The sequence below is a fragment of the Eurytemora carolleeae genome, unplaced genomic scaffold (genome assembly GCF_000591075.1).
Source record: "Eurytemora carolleeae unplaced genomic scaffold, Eaff_2.0 scaffold35, whole genome shotgun sequence".
In the NCBI taxonomy this organism is placed as follows: Eukaryota; Metazoa; Arthropoda; class Copepoda; order Calanoida; family Temoridae; genus Eurytemora; species Eurytemora carolleeae.
Genome location: NW_019396166.1, coordinates 168,736 through 186,390, shown reverse-complemented (window position 1 = coordinate 186,390; position 17,655 = coordinate 168,736). Strand labels below are relative to the sequence as shown.

Genomic DNA, 17,655 nt, shown 5'->3' with positions numbered 1-17,655 from the left:
CAAAAGTGCTCCATTAGATGATGAAGAAATACATACAGATGAGTCGGATATTGAAGTCACTGACATGGATTATTATAAGATACGGCATCAAAATGAGAATAAATTTCCTGCAACTGAGTTTTCTTTGTCTTGGTCTCCTACTAAATTTGTTCCTAATAATTTGATGACCAATCCACAGATTGAGAGAAATGTCCGACTGTTTCAGAATTTTCCACAATATCCATCTATTGATATCCCCCAAGGCTACTCTTATGATGGAGAGCTGGCTGATGATGTTCAGATCCCATGCAAGGAAGATGATTTTATGTCTATTGAGGAGTTTATTGAAGCTCACAAGACAAACTTTGATCTTGATGGTATAAAAGGGGAATCCAAGGTAACCATCAACCTTAATCCTGAAGTTGAAGAATTTTGTGATGAAGAGGAAAATACAGAATCAATGCGAGAAAGTCTAGGAAGCAGTTCTGGATCTAGAGGAGACATTGACTACGATTACTCTGAAGAAACAGATGTATCAGAAGTCGACACATCATTTGCTGAGAATCACAGAAATATGGAGGCAGGAGAAATTATTTTAATGGAACATGATGACTTAGAAGGAACTATTGCAGTTTTTGCTCCAAAAAAGGGATCTTCAGCTGCATCTGAATCTTTAAACAAGACATCATTCAAACCTGAGCTGGCAGATTTAAATGATGATTTAGAGTTTGAGGAAGTTGAATCTGAGCAGTTGGAAATAAATACTTCAGATAATGATCTAATTTTGGGTGAAACAGATGAAGAAGACTTTTCTGGAGCCGGCACCTTGGAAATGGATACTTCTAGGCCAGATGGAGCTACTCACCAGAGTCTGCCTCTTCCAGCTGCAACCAGGAGATTACTTCAGATTTCAGAATCCATTGAGGGAGACACTTTGATCTGTGAATCTGAACTGAAAGATGATCCAGCGCCAATGAATGAGGAAGTTCCTACTGATGATGAGATTATTGATGGTATGCAAGATTGTGCAATAGATAAAGCTGAAGCTCAGTTTCCTTCATTTGCTTCTCCAGTAACAGAGAGTTCTAAAGTTCACAAGAAAGAAAAGAACAAGATAAGAAAAAAAGCCATGAAGAAAAAGGTGTCTACTCCTGTTGTTGAAGAAATTTAGATTTATAATACATATTTTTAGGTTTGTTAATTTTCTCACAGTAAAAATAAAACATGTATTTTGTAGATATATAAGTATCAGAATATATAAATGCCATGGATCCAAGTAGAACTATTGTTTATATGTATTTCTGTAGCTTAGACATTACCCTGTACATTTTTTTGCTTCGTTGAGTGTTGATTTTGCCGAAAGAAGAATATCACTGTCACATGTTTAGTAGTTAATAGTTATGTTCTTCTTATTTTTAGGAAACCATAGTTAAACAATTTATTAATTTACTTTCAGTTCTATTTGAAGTAGATGATTTTTATACTTAATAATATAAAGTATTTATTTTTACAGCTGTGAAAAGCGCACTTAAACACTAAAACATTAATTCATTCAATTAAGAAAACTAAAACTATTATCTTAGATTTTTGATGTTTTTCTTACATATTTTTTTGTTTAGGATTAAAGGAAACATTGGAAGAAAGCTTTGAGATAATCGAACCAAGTTCTCGATCAGGTAACCATGCATACATAATTATTTATTGAATTGTGTTCACTGAGATATAAATATAATTGAGATAAGATTTAGTAATAAATTTACTTTTCAAAAAATATTTTTTCCATAAAAATCTTTTCCAAACCCCTTAATCCCCCAAACCTCTTGCAGCTTTTTACAAAAGTGTTTTTTTGATGAATTTTAGGGTTTAGGGTGTCCAGAAAAGGGATGATGGTTTTTGTTCAGTGTAGTACATTTAAAATCCTTAAGTTTGGGCCCAAGGATATAACCTTTAAACAGGTTTTTATCTGTAATTTTTTTCTGTTATGAGGAGGGTTAACATTTAAAAATGATGGATGTTCTTAATCATATGTAGCCAATGACCGATCATGTCAAACAAAACATTTGTTCAAAAAGTTGCAACATTTATTAAAATCAGTCATGCTCATGGTTTTTTTACCAGTTTACCATGGAACAAAAGAAGCTTAGTTTTATCCGAGTTTTTTCCGCAAAGATTTTAAATTAATGGTTTTGATGGATGTTCTTTCTTTACATTGATACATTCTAATGATAAATTTGCTATCACAAGACGGTCAAATCATAATCTGAATTTCCCAGCTCCTAGCAGGATCACAAAACTTATCTCTACCTTAGTTCATCCGGCTCATCCTGAATTATTTCTAATATTTTGAACACTATTTATTCAAAATGTTTATTTTCAATTTTTATTCCTAAGAATTTAAGAATCTTAGTGATCATAAGTCATGCAGTTGTACCCTCAGAGCAAGATTTTTAGAAGATTTGTTTCCTTAATTTGCCATTTTCTTCATCTTTTTTGGTCCCCTAGACATTTTTTAAAATTTCATCTATATATAAATTTGGCTTGTCTGTCTGTTTGTTTGTCTGTTTGTTTGTTTGTTTGTATCCAAGAAACGTCAAAACGGCTGAACCGATCGGGCCCAAATTTTTTGTGGGACATCTAGGGACCCCAGGGAAGGTTTATGAAAAATCAAAATTTCAAATATTTGTCTCTATCAAAATTCGATCGTCATTAAATTTTTAAAAATTTTGAAAATCCGCGAAATTTTTTGTAAAAATCCGCGAATTATTTTTGTTTTGTTTTACGATGTACACAAAGAGAACATGTTCACAACTAATTTAGAAGATGGGCGCGAAGCGCCATCTAAGGCTAGAAAGAAGGGCGCGAAGCGCCTTGAATTTCTAGTATCCTAAAAAATGTGTTTAATTTATGAAGTTTTCAAGTATTATCGTTTATTGTTTATAAAAAACTTTTTTTTACCTGTGCATATGGAAATTGTAATTTTAACACTTTAACCACATTTTCTATTTAAAATATCCCTTAACTGGCTCGTGAGGGCAAATTCAAGATTAGTATTTTTCGAGAAATGTTTCAATCTCTTCCCTGTTCTATATACATAATATATTGTGGATTTTTAGACTAATTTCCTTCCGTTATTCTGGGCTTAGAACCAACATCTAGAAAGACAGATTATTAGTTGGATAATACTTATAAACATTTTTTGTCATTCAGTACATAAAATTGAGAGCAACCATTCATCTGATGTTTTGACACTCCTTATAACAGAAACAAGGAATATCCCCTACCATACTTATACCTATATATAAGGACCCAGATGTGAGGCTTTAAATATGCATAAACATGCTTTAAAACTTCTAATCACTCTTTTATTCAGGACACCCATAAGGTTAAATTTGCAATAAATTCCATTTTAATTTTATGTCACGGAAAAAAGATTTCAAGCGATAAAATAGTTTAGTCTTCACTAGTGCAGTAAACAATATGCGTGAAAATTCAATCTATTTTTAAGAGGATTATTTCTTAATATACTTATACTTAGTGAACCAGGATTAGTTTTGAAAGCATGCTTAATATGAACATGATATAGCGCATTGGAGTGAACAGTATATTAATATACATGTCTGAATTTTTGAAAATCGATAATGGACCGAGGGCTGAGCTATATTACAAACTGTACACCTAAATGCGCTAAAAAGATCCTATGAAATTACGAATTTGTAAGGCTGACTGATAGAGACAGTATGAAACCATTGCATTTACCCTCCAAAATACATCCTTACTGCATTTTTCTTAAATCTTTTCATATTTTTTGTGCTAATTTGTCCTTACGAAAAAAAAACATGGTACTCAATGTTGGGGTAACATTAAATTTTACTGATGAGAAGGGGGGGGAGGTCTTGTAATATACATAAATAGAAAAGTTCAAGAAACTCATCCAATTTATTTCATGCTGTACAGAGGATTCTGGTAAATATATAATCCCTGGATCAAATTCATCCTTTAATCCACTTTTTGTTGCCTCTCAACCTTCAATCCCTTCTACAACAACACCCTCCCAATACACAGCTACCCTTGTATGTAATCCAGTAGATTCTAAGCAGAATATTCAAGTTGCACCTGAGAATTCTACCAAGAAGATACTTACTACCGAAGAACACATTAACTTACCTGAACCTATTTTTGGTTTACAGAATCCGACTGGAGATAGTATTAAAGATGTATGTGAAGATATTTCAAAAGATCAAACTTCTGCCGATGTGAAGTTAAGAAATCGTGAAGGAATAATAGATCACAAATTTGAACGTTTGTCAGCTGAAATCTCTTCAGAAGAATTTGCTGCTGCTGAATATAATCTTGTCTCTCTCCAGCTCTCTCAAGAGGATCAAGAGGAAGCAGTAGAGCACTTTGATAAACTCATACAAGACAACTTCTTGGAGGATAAATCTGAGGATTGGTCAAGCAATGAATCATTTCATATTGGTGACATTGAACCTGCTGTGTCCAACTGTTCTCCAGGTTATCCTGGAGCGATGGTTCATACATATAATTCTGACCAAGGTGAATCCATGCACAGTACTTTTAGTAAATTCACTTTTAACATAGAATGCACTGTAAGGATGTATTTTGAAGATGTAAAAGTAGATGACATAGACATAGACGGACTGTAGGGGTTAATCGATAATAAAATGTACCTATTGTATTTGTATGTATTTTTAAATTGTTTTGGATGTTGTTGAGCACTTTTGGACATTGAATTTTAGGTTCAAATAAATTTGTTCTTAGTAAAAGGTTCAGATTCAGATGATCTTGATGTGGAGTTTGAACAAGTTAACTCTGTCTGTGAGGAAACAAGTGTTGCACAAAAAACAGAAAATTTTGTTGAACAGTTAGTGTCAAAAAATGTTGAAAACTCTGAAGAAATAACATTTCAATGCTTATCTGAAGATTTATCTCAACAATATTCAGCAAGCAAAGTTATTGGAATCATGAAAGCAACTGCAGAGGTTATCCAATCTGAACATAAAAGTGCTGATACCAGGGAAACTGGATTAAAAAGAGAATTAAGTGGTTTATCTGAGAACTCTTTCCAAGGATTGACTCGTGAACCTAGCTTTGTTTATGACACTACAGTTGAGGCATTTAGTGCCCATGGAGCTTCTGTTGATGATCTTCTGAATGCTGAGGATGAGAATGATGTAAATACAGAGGAACCTGAAGGGATCTCAATCATTGGTAAACTAGTAATTGGTCTGTCAGGAGGAAATGATGATTTTCAGGAACCTGGTCAATTGACTCAAGTTTCCATTGCAGATATTTCTTCAAGTCCAGGCGAACCTATGCTTTCCGTAGAGGGAACAGAGATGGAAGGCGCCGGTGTTGCGATACCTGGTGACAGGAAACAAGTATCACTGTACCAGGAAACTATTTCTACAACTCCGGAAGCTGAAGATTATTTTATGAAAAGAGAACAGTCTTTCATTGGTAAGATAGTTCGTGGTGAGGTTAGTAGTTTGGCTGTGGATGTTTCTGACTCCTTTAACCCCAGTAATTCTGGAAAACTATGTGTTAAACCTATTTCAAGAAGTTCTTACTCAGAGATAGAAATTTCAAACCTTGATTTTAAAAGTGATTTAATTGTAAAACCTGTGGATGAGAAGCTGAAAACAATTTCTTCTTATGAAACAATCTATGACCATGTAGCATTGGAAGAAATTGCTGCAAATAGACAAATTTCCATAGAAGAGTTGCTTGGTAACCTTGGGGATAGATTTGAAGGAACCAGATTGCTTCCAGAGCAAGCCTTTAGCTCAGAAGAGCTTTATCAAGGTCAGGCAGATGCTTCATCTGATGTTGGTGTAAACCGGAACCGATGGTCTGCCCCACCAGGATCCCTTGATCCTCCAGATTTAGAGGATCAGTTCACAATTCAGTTTGACTTAGTTGAAGAGCAGGGGCAGGAACATTGGCAGGAGCTTGACATCATTCTGGGTTCAGGAGGTTAGGAGAGTGTTACCCTACTTCTCCTTTTAGAAGATACTAACAATAGATTGCTATCTGTTTTGAACTGATTTGATTGTTCATAATCATACCTAATACGCATTGTTTGTTGTGCTAACATGAATTGTTTGAAAATATGAAAATATGAATGTTTGACAGACAAGACATTAAGAGTTTTTTTTTAATTTTTACAACTAATTTATAACTATAGCTTGGAGAAAAAAGTTGAATTTTTTTCTCCAAGTTTTTATGTAGTACTTTTTCACTTAGATCATTTAAATAGGAATAAATACTCTGTTAATATTTATTTTTTTATATCTTTCATGTCAAAAGAATTTGTGTAAGCAAAGTATTTATTCCGTAAAGTGACTGTTGTTGTGATTTCAAATGTTTTTTTCATTTAAGAGTGGTATATCTGTGCAAAATATCAGTGCAAACATGTGAAAGAAATTGTTTTTCTAGTTTTTTTATGACAGTTTTCTCCATTTTTCTGTGACAGAAATGTGCATGTCACTTTACAGAGAAACCATAATTGAAAATTATAAATTTTGAAGATTATGAATATTTCATGCATTCTTGATAAGACAAAGCTTTTAAGGGTGCTGTTGTGACACAGAAATGTCATTCAAAAAATGGAAATTCACTTGAGATTACATCAACAGTCCCTTTAATGTTGTCAGTGCACTAACTTCTGTGTTTCGTGTGTTAGGTGTGGAGCTGAAACATGAACCCAGCTCAGAATATTCAGAAGAATCTGAACCTGAATCCCCCAAATCGACATCTCCTAAAGCATCTTCTGGGTCTAAATCCTCCTCACAACAGTCAGGTGCATCTAGATCTTCTAGTGCTGCCTCCTCTCACGGAAGCTCCAAGGAGGATCTTAGCAACTTGAAGGAGACAGAACAGGAACTTCTTGATGAAATAATAGTCAAAGATGTTCCTGATGTCTCTACAGATCCTGTTCTCCAGTTTGAAGACAATAGAACTTCCATTGAGTCTATTCAAGAGGACGCAGAGGACCAACACTCTGAATGTAAGGATTTAATTAATGATATGGTCACTTCTTATACTAACCCAACATTGAATTTCCTTTCCCCCAATTCCTTTTCTAATCCTAATGAAATGCCATCTAAAGAGGAACAAAGCTCTAGTACAGGTTTAGCTGCTCCAGATTCAAAGGATTCTCTTGAAGTGCATCTTTACTCTGTCAGCGATGATATTTCAGAAACAGCATCTGTCAAGGATGAGACAGAGAAAGCAAGAAATTACTCAACGCCATCAGAGGATGAATCTGCTGTAAGTATTGAACAATCAGCTTTAATCAATGTGAATGAAGCTGATCAAGACATAGTGTTTGAAGAAAAAAAAATAGTTGAAGCCAGAAAAGAAACTGAAGATGAAGATGAAAGATCATCAGGAGAAGAACATTTTGAATTCATTCAAAATGAAGAGTTAAAAGATGAGATTCAAAATATCGGTGAGATTACTGACGTTGGATCATCAAAGTATGATGAAATACACAATGTTGAAGAAGTTGAGGAAGAAGTATACAGTGAAGTGAAAGCTAAGCAGATTGTTGAATCAGTTCAAAAAGAGGCTTTAACAGAGGCAGAAATAAAATCAAGAAAAATATCAGAAGTGATCGAAGCTTTTGAAAAGATAGAAACTGATGAAAAATCTGATAAAAGTATTGAACATGGGTTGAAATCTGCTATTTCAAAACTAGAAGAACATATTACTCAAGAGGATGAATGTGTTGCAGTATCTGCTTATAAGACTACTAGAAGTATGAGCTCAAGCTCAGAGGAAGCCTCCAAGCTGTTTGCACAGGAATCTACTGACTCTAATTCTGCTTCTGGGTTAGAAGGACAGAACTTTACTGATCTTTCTATGTTAGAAAAAGGAAATAATTATGAACACTCATCTTTGAAACAAACCATGAAGAAATTAGAAGCACATATTTCATCGGAGGATGAATGCATTGCAGTAACTGCATACAGAACTACAAGTAGCATGAGTTCCACCTCTGAGGAAGCCGGTATAGCTCCTGCTCATGGCTCTATTGACTTAATTAGGTCTGATGCAGAGCTCGGAATTGTCACCCAAGATTCCACAGATACCTCTGAGTCTTCTAAGCAGGAGATAACTGAGGACACTGTAAAAATCCAAGAAGAAGTAGAACAGATAGGATCTATTGAGAATGATACTTCAGAAGCATTTAAACATAGTTCAACTGACTCTTCTGACACTGAAGAAAAAGATGAAGTCCATAAAGGTGCTGAGAGCTCCTCTGATTATGATACCTCTTCTGCTAAGCCTAGAGCTAAGCGTCCTGATTCATTTGTATCAGATACATCATCAGACTATGATTCCATGTCAAACCCTGGATCTAGGCGTCCACAATCTTTCTTAGTGGAGGATGATTTTGATATCATTACAGAAGAAGACATATGCCATTTAAAGAGTAAGCAAGATGACTTAAAGGAACTCAGTGAAGATGAAGATTCTCTGGACAAAAACCATCCAGACAAATCATTTGATAATGTGCATGATTCTTCCTCTGAGTCTGAAGGACCAGATGAGAAGAAACAGGAAAAGATCATCAAAGAAGAAACTTTATTAAGTATGGACCAAGATGGCATTTCTTCCATTCCTCGTCCCACATCCTCCTCTCCATTGCCTTCCTCCATGACCAACACTTTAGACCTGCATGCAAATCAGTCTACAGTGAGTGTAGATTTAGCTGTATCATCTGTCATTCATTCAAACACTCTGGAGGAAATTGACCCCTTAGTGGTTGATGGAAGTCGTGCCCCATCTAATTCTTCCCCTTTGGCGGATGGGTTCTTGCCTTCTTTGACCCCTTCCCCCCTTACTAGGAGCTCCGACTTCAACACTGAGGAAATAAATTCTTCTCAAGGTATCAGAAAATCTGCTTTTTAATGATCTGACTTCAAAATTGGACCATTACACTATTTCAGATTAGTAGAGTTATTTTTTGCATTTATGAAGTTTTTTGGGGAAATGATTTCTGTGGGCATATATCCTTTTTGTGTTTTATTGGTCCATTTTGAATTCTTAACATCATCAGCAGCTGAAATGCCTGTTTTGAGAATATGCTTATTATTTTTTTTGCATGTAAGGTCATTTTTATATTTTATTTTTGGCAAATTTGTTTTGCTGTCAATTGTATAATTTAATCAAATCTATTTTTGAGATCGAGTTAGGGACCTGAGTGCAGCACTTTTGTAAAATTTATTTAATTTGTAAAGCTTGATCTTGCAAAATATGTTTTTTTTCACAATTAAGTGATAAGGGGAAATTTAAGAGATTAAATTATTGCTTGTAAGTCGGGGCCCCAACAAAAGGGGTTTCTTTGCATGCTAGATATTGTATGTTTCCTATGTGATTTTTCTTTCTTTCTTTAAGACTTAAGTAGTTAGTTTCATTGCCAACCAATGGTTTAATAATGCATTCTTAAATGTGTAAACTGTAGCCTTAGCTTTGAATGTTGTATACTCTACTGTACAGTATATGCTTAGTCAAATATTAATACTAAATAAACCAGAAGCTTGTAAATTGGTTCAACATATAAAATATATTTACTTGGTATTGATTACTATGCTGGTAAGATGCATGAATAATATAGACCACTCTCCATCTTTACTAACCATACTAACAATCTTTTTTCTTTTTAATGCTAACGCTAGACCTGAGGAATGAAGAAGATAAGACAACATCTTCCTTTTCTAAAAGCGTCAAATTGTCCTTTCCTTCCCAAACAGATTCCCCCATTAAATCAACGCATATAGAATCCTCCCAGCCTACTCAATCTAGTTCCTTTGATCTTAAAAGTAACACAATTCAATCTAGCAGGTTTACTTCTCAAAGTCAGGATCTACAAGCTGTGCTTGAGGGTATATCTAAAAGTACAGTTTCTACCCGGCTCTCAGAGTTACATAAAGAAGAACACAGCGTTTTTATTAGTGTCACTGAACCTGCTACAGAAGATTTTGTAATGGTTAGACGAGAAAGTAGCAAATCCACAGATTCAGAGCCTTCCTTTAGATGCAGACATTTGGGATCAAGTTCATCAGAGAAAAGCATGGAAGAAAAGATGAGGCATGACACATCATTTAGAAGTTCATATGAAGGATCAGAAATAGCTTCTCCAAATAACACTGATCAGTTTGATGCCTACACCACTCAGACCATGGAAGAAGATGACCCTATGAATACAAATGAATATAAACCTATCCCAAAGCACAAACAGCTACAGAAGATAAACTCAACTGACCTTCTACACAGAAATATAAAGGAAACTATTGTACAGCAGGTTATGTGTGAGGATGATGATAGTGTTATGTCTGAGTCCACCATTACAACCTTGAAAAGTGATAATGATGACTTCACAGCAATCATTGAAAGCAGAAATATGGAATTAGAGTTTTCAGTTGATAAACCTATTCAGAAACTTAGTGACATTGGCAGTCACAAAGAAGAGCATGCATTTAAGACAGCAGAAGAAATCTTTGTGGAAGAACCAGATTGGGAGCTTGTTGAGACCCAAAAAGAAAATGAAAGAATTTTAGGGGAAGAAGAAACAGTTTTTAAGAGATCTATGACTCCAGAGCAAGCGCTAGAAATTGCTTCTGAGATAGTTCAGAATGTTCAAGTAGAGGCTGTGAAACGATATGAGGCAATGAAAAAAAGCAACAGCTTGCCTAAACCAACCCCAGACTCTAAATACACTCCAGAGACAAAGGAGAAGGTTCAAGTTTATCTAAAGGAGTTAGAGGAAAGTGAGCAGTATGACCATGTTGCTGCTGAACTCATTACACATGTTGTTTCAAAAAAAGAGGAACAGTACATGAAGATGAACAACCAAATCAGCGTTGACATTACAGATGAAGAGCCCAGAAGTGATGCTATGATGTCTGAACTGAGAAATGAACTAGGGAGAAGCTCTGTAACTGATGAAGACCTTGTGACTGATTTAACAACTGAACTTTTAGAGGAAAATACAATTGAGGAGATGAAGAAGCATCTTGAATCTACCCTCCATTCCCATGAATTTCAATTGGAGTCTAGTTTTAAATTCCAGACTTCTTTCAGAACACACTTTGTAGATGATGTTTATGGAACTTCAGATGAAAATGATGGTAAAACATACACTGAAAAGGAATTTCTCTGTACAGAAAATGATGATATTTATAACTTTGAAGAGCATAAAAATTTGTCTAGCTCCCAACAAGCTGATTCTTTCATTTCTGAAGACATTTGGGAACAGGAATCAAAAAGTGTCACTAAACAAGATTTCATCAAACTTAGAGAAAAAAAATCAAATACTGAATCAGATTCCTCTGGATCTAAGCAGAGTTTCAGAAAGTCTGGAACAGACCATGAAGGTTACAGTTCTTCTGGCGAAACCTACTCAGCTGATCGTAACAATTCTAGTCTAAGCAGACCATGCTCCAGTGATGTTGAAGCAATTATGTCAGCTGTATCTGAAAAATCTTCAACAACTGGAAACACTGAATATGTCACTGCTCATGATCATTCTTCTGCAGATACATCATTTTTTACAGCAGCTTCAACTTTGAGTTCTAGAGGATCTGTAATTTCATCTGAGAGCTCAGGACATCTTGGTAGTAGGGAAGTTTCTGAATGTTCAGAAACATTAATTGAATCCAGTTTAGATTTAGATTCCCATCATGATGGAGCAGATACTCCAAACACTTTTAACCAATTACAGTATGCATTGGAAGAGAGCTCTTTTTGTCCTTTGGAATCAGAAGATAGCACTCCATCTACTGAGAAATCTCATGGATCAGCAATGCAAGTAGGAAAAAGTCAAGAAAATAAGATATTGACTTCTGATGACATTGATGGATGTTGTTTTAGCCAATCTCTTCAGGATGAGGAAAATGAAAAAGAATATTTGATTCAGGATGGAAAGAACAGATTTGGTTCCATGTTTTCAGAATCCAGAGAGACACTTAGTTCAAGTGTTTTAACATTGTCTAGTGTGTCTGAAATCACTGTAGTTGGAAATGAAGCTTCTTACAACAAGATGATTTCTTCTCAGTATAGTCACAGTTCTGTTGAAAAGCAAAGTGATTCCCTCTCTGTATCTCAGCTGTTAATGACAGAAAGTAGCTCATCATCCTCAAGTGCTGCAATATATACAACATCAAAAGCTGAAAGCAGTGAAGTTCCTTCTTCATTTGAAGATCTGGCAAAAGATAACTCAACTGAACAGGACCAGGTTTTTTTCATGCCACGGGTGCGAAGCTTTGAGGGAGCGCATTCCGTGCAGATATCTATCCCTCAAGAACAATCCTTAGATTTAGGATCGGAATTTGACTCAAGACCAAATTCAGAGCTTAAAGATGTTGAATCAAGACCATTGTCAGCACAAAAATTAAGTAGATCAAACTCTCAAGAAGATCAGAAGACTGGGTTTTCAAGGAGAGCCTTCTCAATTGATGAAACTGTTTCAGATGGACTTAAGGTATTTGAGCCTTACTGCAGACCAAAGTCTCCAATGCCATTAAATGAGAGTAATCGAAGTAGTCTTGATTCTGAAAGTATGCAGTTAAGAGTTGGTGTTTCATCTTCAGTTCGATGTCCTTCACCCTTTAATCAAAAATATCAGTCTGAAGAATCCATTGAAACAGAACTAGCATTTTCCAAACATTTTACACAAGTTTTAGATGACAGTGAATATGAAACTAGTGAGATTATTAAAACAAACCAAAATGAAAATGTACACCTTACAACTGGTCAGTTAATGGACCTAACTCCTGAGTCCTGTAATACTTCAGAATCCTTGGAAACCTCTCAAGGAAATGATTACTACTTAGAACATGATGGAAAAGAGTTTAAAGCTAGGTCTCCTAAACTTCCATTTGATTTGGAAGATGATCTGCTGGTAGGTTCACCTCCAATGGTAAGCAGACCTCTTGGAGTAAAATACTGGCCCCCAGTAGATAATCTTGACCAAGAGCTTGATGCTTGTGGTCCTTTGGAAAAGAGAAGAATTGTAAGATCTGAATCTGATGATAACAGTGAGAGTAGACTGGAATTAGATAATGAAATGATTGAAAAAGAAGTTGAGCAAGGTAAGCGTTGGCTTGAAAACCAGTTTGAAGAAACACCAGATGAATTTGGAAATTTTAGTTATGGTCAGCCTTTAGATCAGATACTGGAAGAAGAAGAAGATCGATACTCCTACACTACAGAAGATATGAAAGAGCTTCAAAAATTTAAAGAATCTTTAACTTCAACTCCTGACTTTGATTCAATTATAAATAAACGCCATCAAGTATCAAAATCAGGAGATGATGATCTTTCAATGGGAAGTTTAACAGAATTTGAAAGGTTAGAGAGAGAAGTTGCTTTGGGCTCTGGCAGTGGAAGTAGAGGTTCTCTAGGTTCCAATGATTCCCTGGAAGTTTATAGTAACGGAAGTGGCACTGGAACAGGAGCTGGAAAGCCAACTCATTTATCAGTAAAAACAGTCTCTAAATCTGGTCTAGGAGACAATATTTCTGTCAGTTCATTAAATTCTCTGAAGTCTTTTGAAATGATTGAAAGTGCTTGTGCAGAGGCGGCACTGATAGAAGCCAAGGCTAAACATCAAGAAGAGGTACTCTCTGAAATAGAGGAAGGACATGAAAGTCAAGTTTCAGAGTCAGAATCATGTGAAACAATTTCTGAGTGTGGACAGAAATCTGATGATGAATATGAAGATAGGTTGTTCGAAATTGACAGCATCATTAAGCAAGCACAAGCTAATGTGGAAAAGTTTGAAACAGACAAAAAGCAAGTAGGAGAAATATTACTGGCGGATATAATAGGTAAGCCAGAATCTAGGACAGCAAGCATATCTAGCACAGACAGTTTAGATGAATCGGTACCAGAAATTCAAAAGGAGTCACCCTTCAGACGACAGTCTAGTATTCCAACTAGAATTACTTCAGCATACGGTTCTAGAACTACTAGTGTGACTAGTCTTCAGTCTGTAACAAGTGCAAGCACCCTTACACAGTATGACCCAGACTCGGTTCAAGACAGAGATTTTGATGACGAGGAGCTTGACATAATGGGCAAATCTATGCACATTTCAATAGATAGCTTAAGGGCTAAATCTCCTGAAAATACTATGATAACATCCACTGACTCTCTTGACCCAAACACTCCTAGAGACAAGATGACCTTCTCCACAGATTCTATTGAAAATGCTAAAAGTTCAGACCACATGACAGTATCGTTGGATAGTTTGGATGGGGCCGGAAAGGAAGATAGAAGCAAGGACTACACATTTGAAACCCAAGGAGCAACATCAATGTTATTCACTAGTACAGATTCAATTGAGTCATGTAGTACAAATACAAGAGCAACTGCAAGCATGCTGTCATCCATGACATCTCAAGGATCTGAAACCCTTGTAGCTGATGATGAATTTGAGCATGATGATGAGGATTCAAGATCTGCAAGGAGATTTCTACTAAACCAGGGAAACTTGCTTTTTGAAGATTCAGATGACAGTACTACGTGTTCCCATTCAAGTCCCCAGCTTCCTGCTAGGCTTTTTAACAAAGATTCTAGCGAATGCCGGTTAGAGAAAATATCCACCAAGCCAGAACATGCAAATGTTGTGTCATCTGAAGAGGTTGTTGAAACAGAGGAGATTGATGAAAAAGGTAACCTTATTATAAAAAAGGTCATACAAAAAAGATTTTATTCTGAACAGACTCGACGTACTGAGAACAAGAGAGAAGGTTATGTTAGTGATGTCTCATCGGAGAAAAAGGATGATTCTTGTGAAGAAACCATGGAAGAAATAGATGAGTTTGGAAATAGAAAGGTTTATGTCGTGAAGAGATCAATAGAGTTTAACAAGAGTAAAACCATGGATGCTGTTGATGAAAGAGAACTTTTTGACCTATCATCGGCCGAGCCACTGTCAAAGAATCCAAAGTCCAAGAATTAACCTTATTTCACCAGACCCCATTTTTTATTTCCTCCAAGTCCATTTTTCTCCCATTTTCATATTCGACAATTTGACGCTTTATCTTCTCTCTAACTAACTGATCCAGGTAGCTTTCAGAATAACACATCACTGCTGTTGTAAAGTTATCCTCAACCCTAATTTTTAGCTTTTTCTTGGTTTGATGTATTTTTATTTGTTTATTTATTTAGCATGGTTCTTTAGTTCTTTTTTTTCTTAGGAATTTCTGATTTTGACTACGTTTCCCCTAGTGTTACCTTTAAAGGTTATATTTTTATGTTTTTATTTTATTTTAACGGTTCTTGTAGCCTAGAGTACCTTACCCATTTTCTTTTAACTATGTACTCAATTCTTGTTCAAGTTGTTAAATATTTTTAGTTTTTGCATGGTTATCATGCCATTGATTAAATTTTAAATAAAATTCTTCTTTATTCATATGCACTCTGACCTGCATGAAGGAGAGAGCTCTCCAAAGATGGTAGAGCCGGGCCCCCTAAAGATTTAAAAATGGAAGTTTTTAAGCATAATCGTAAAAAGTTACATGATTTTTTTAATGCATTTTGCCCCCCCCCCCCTCTTTCCGAATTTGCGCCACTGTTTTAAGTAATTTCCATCTTCATCGGAGAAAAAAGCCATTTATTTTTATCCATTTTTTATAAAAGAAAGAGAATGGTACCATGAGCATCGTCATTTTATTCCTTTATCCTGGATTTATGATTTCAAGACTTATCTAATCAATTTTATATCTGGAACATATTGTTATTTTATGGTTGCATTGTAATTAATCTAGTAGTGTAGAGATTATATTTAAGCTTACGCAGCAGTGCAGTGATCCTCTACCTTTTACCATCTATATAGCTTATTAATTCAATCAAAAGATGAAGTTTAGGTTTAAGGTTATAATTCTGAAATTTATTTGAGTAATCAAGTAAATATTCAGGCAATTTTTGAAGTACATAGTAATTCTGTATTTGTACCAGGGAAATATTCACGGTTATTACCTAAGTTTGAGGTATTTTGTGTTGTACCGTACGGTATTACAACATGAACAGCTAAGGCTACAAGGAACCTTTTTTTTCTTTTTCAACCTTTTTTCTTGTGTTCTCACGTTCAGTCAAATTTAACATTTTTTTTAAAATCTTTAAGATCTTGAGAGCACACATTATTCTGTTGCACCCTTTCTAGATCTTACTCACAAACTTTTTATAGAGACTGACGGTATAAAGCCTGGGTTCTGGATACTTGCTGCTTGCATTCTTCTCTTTGCTATCACTAAAAAATACCTGATGCATGATCAGTCTTTTACTGATCAGCATTAATCCAAATCTTTGTTTATGTTAAAACTTTTCGATCTCAATTAGATTTCCCTTATTAACCAAAATTTGCATTTATCCAATCCAAGTTGTCAAGTTTTTTTTTGGTATTCAATTTTTTTTAACATGCACTATGATTTAGTTCTCAGACAATTTTTTTCTCAATGTTTTCTTGTTTGGTTTCACATTTTCTGTTACACAATCTACTAGCACACCTACCCCCCCCCCCCCCCCCCCCCTCCCATTGCATGCTAGAAGATCCTGGTTCAAAGCCCCCGTAGGACGGTGAGCCCTTAAGTATCTTTATTAGTTAGATTTTTAGTTTTGCAATCATTTTTTTATATTTAGATATTGTTAATTAACTCATTAACTAAATTTTTATTTAAAAATCTTGATTGCTATATTGATAAAAAAAAATTTATTGAAATTTAGAAAAATGTCCTGAAAATCTTTTAGAATTCTTCTTAAAATGCGAATAAGCATTTTTTTATTTTTTTTATTTGTTAGAATAAATTTTTACTCTTGCTTTTTTAGAACAACCGCGAGAAGAGTCGAAATAATGTGGCCTAACCTACAAATTGTACAAATCGTACACATCAGAGTTTGTACTACAGTACAACGGATATATACAATACAACACCTACATCATTTACACAACGTGAAAATGTGAATATTTACAAATCGCGTAAAAGAATAATTTATGCTAAAGCTTTTAAATGTGTTAAAACTTTTTTTCTTTGATCTAAGCAGATTAAGATTATCTCAAGCAACCATGTTTCCTGTTTCTAGTTTACAGGAGGGGATGGGAGTATAGATTTATATATATATTAGTGTAAACAAACTTTATTCTATATTTGTTACATCTCTCCCATGCCTAAACCTGAACCTAAACCTATGTATATATGTTAATATATAAATATATATAAACATAGGTTTTCTTGACTGTACATACTTCTCATTCGTACTACACACCGCTTACTAATGTTATAATGTTAACTAGTCAAACCCTTTCAACTTGACTTGACAGTGAAGCTGGCTAAAATATCTAATATTTTACATCAAATATTTAAACCACTTTTAAACCCCCTGTGCAGCTTTAATGGTTGTAAACTTGAGAACAAATATTTACTTTTTCTCTCAAATTGTTTATATGCATTGCAGTACAGTGTACACCACTCTATAGTCTAAACTAAATTGTGTACATGAGAAATCCTTTGCTGCTGTACAGTATATTAATGTACTTTGTGTTAATGCTATTTAAAATTAGAAGTTTAATCATTTTTTTATGATCAGTCGGGCCTTACTGATCTTAAAAAGATAATTACAGTTGAAATAAATACATATATCAACTTA

At 34.9% G+C, this 17,655-nt stretch overlaps 1 protein-coding gene across 23 annotated transcripts in view; it reads left to right on the top strand.

The window, feature by feature from the left end:
- LOC111696970 (uncharacterized) overlaps positions 1-17,655 on the top strand; it is a 59,841-nt gene extending 42,186 nt beyond the window's left edge. For 10 of the 23 annotated variants that reach the window (XM_023466799.1, XM_023466800.1, XM_023466802.1 and 7 more), the window contains 5 exons: positions 1,599-1,655; positions 4,759-5,973; positions 6,683-8,893; positions 9,684-15,077; positions 16,837-17,655. In XM_023466799.1, the coding sequence (XP_023322567.1) occupies positions 1,599-1,655; positions 4,759-5,973; positions 6,683-8,893; positions 9,684-14,971 (8,771 nt within the window). In that variant the 3' untranslated portion in view covers positions 14,972-15,077; positions 16,837-17,655. Of the gene's footprint in view, positions 1-1,598; positions 1,656-3,933; positions 4,534-4,758; positions 5,974-6,682; positions 8,894-9,683; positions 15,078-15,209; positions 15,255-16,198; positions 16,588-16,836 lie in introns of those variants that run through there. The other 13 variants (XM_023466811.1, XM_023466797.1, XM_023466796.1 and 10 more) reach the window with 13 other exon arrangements.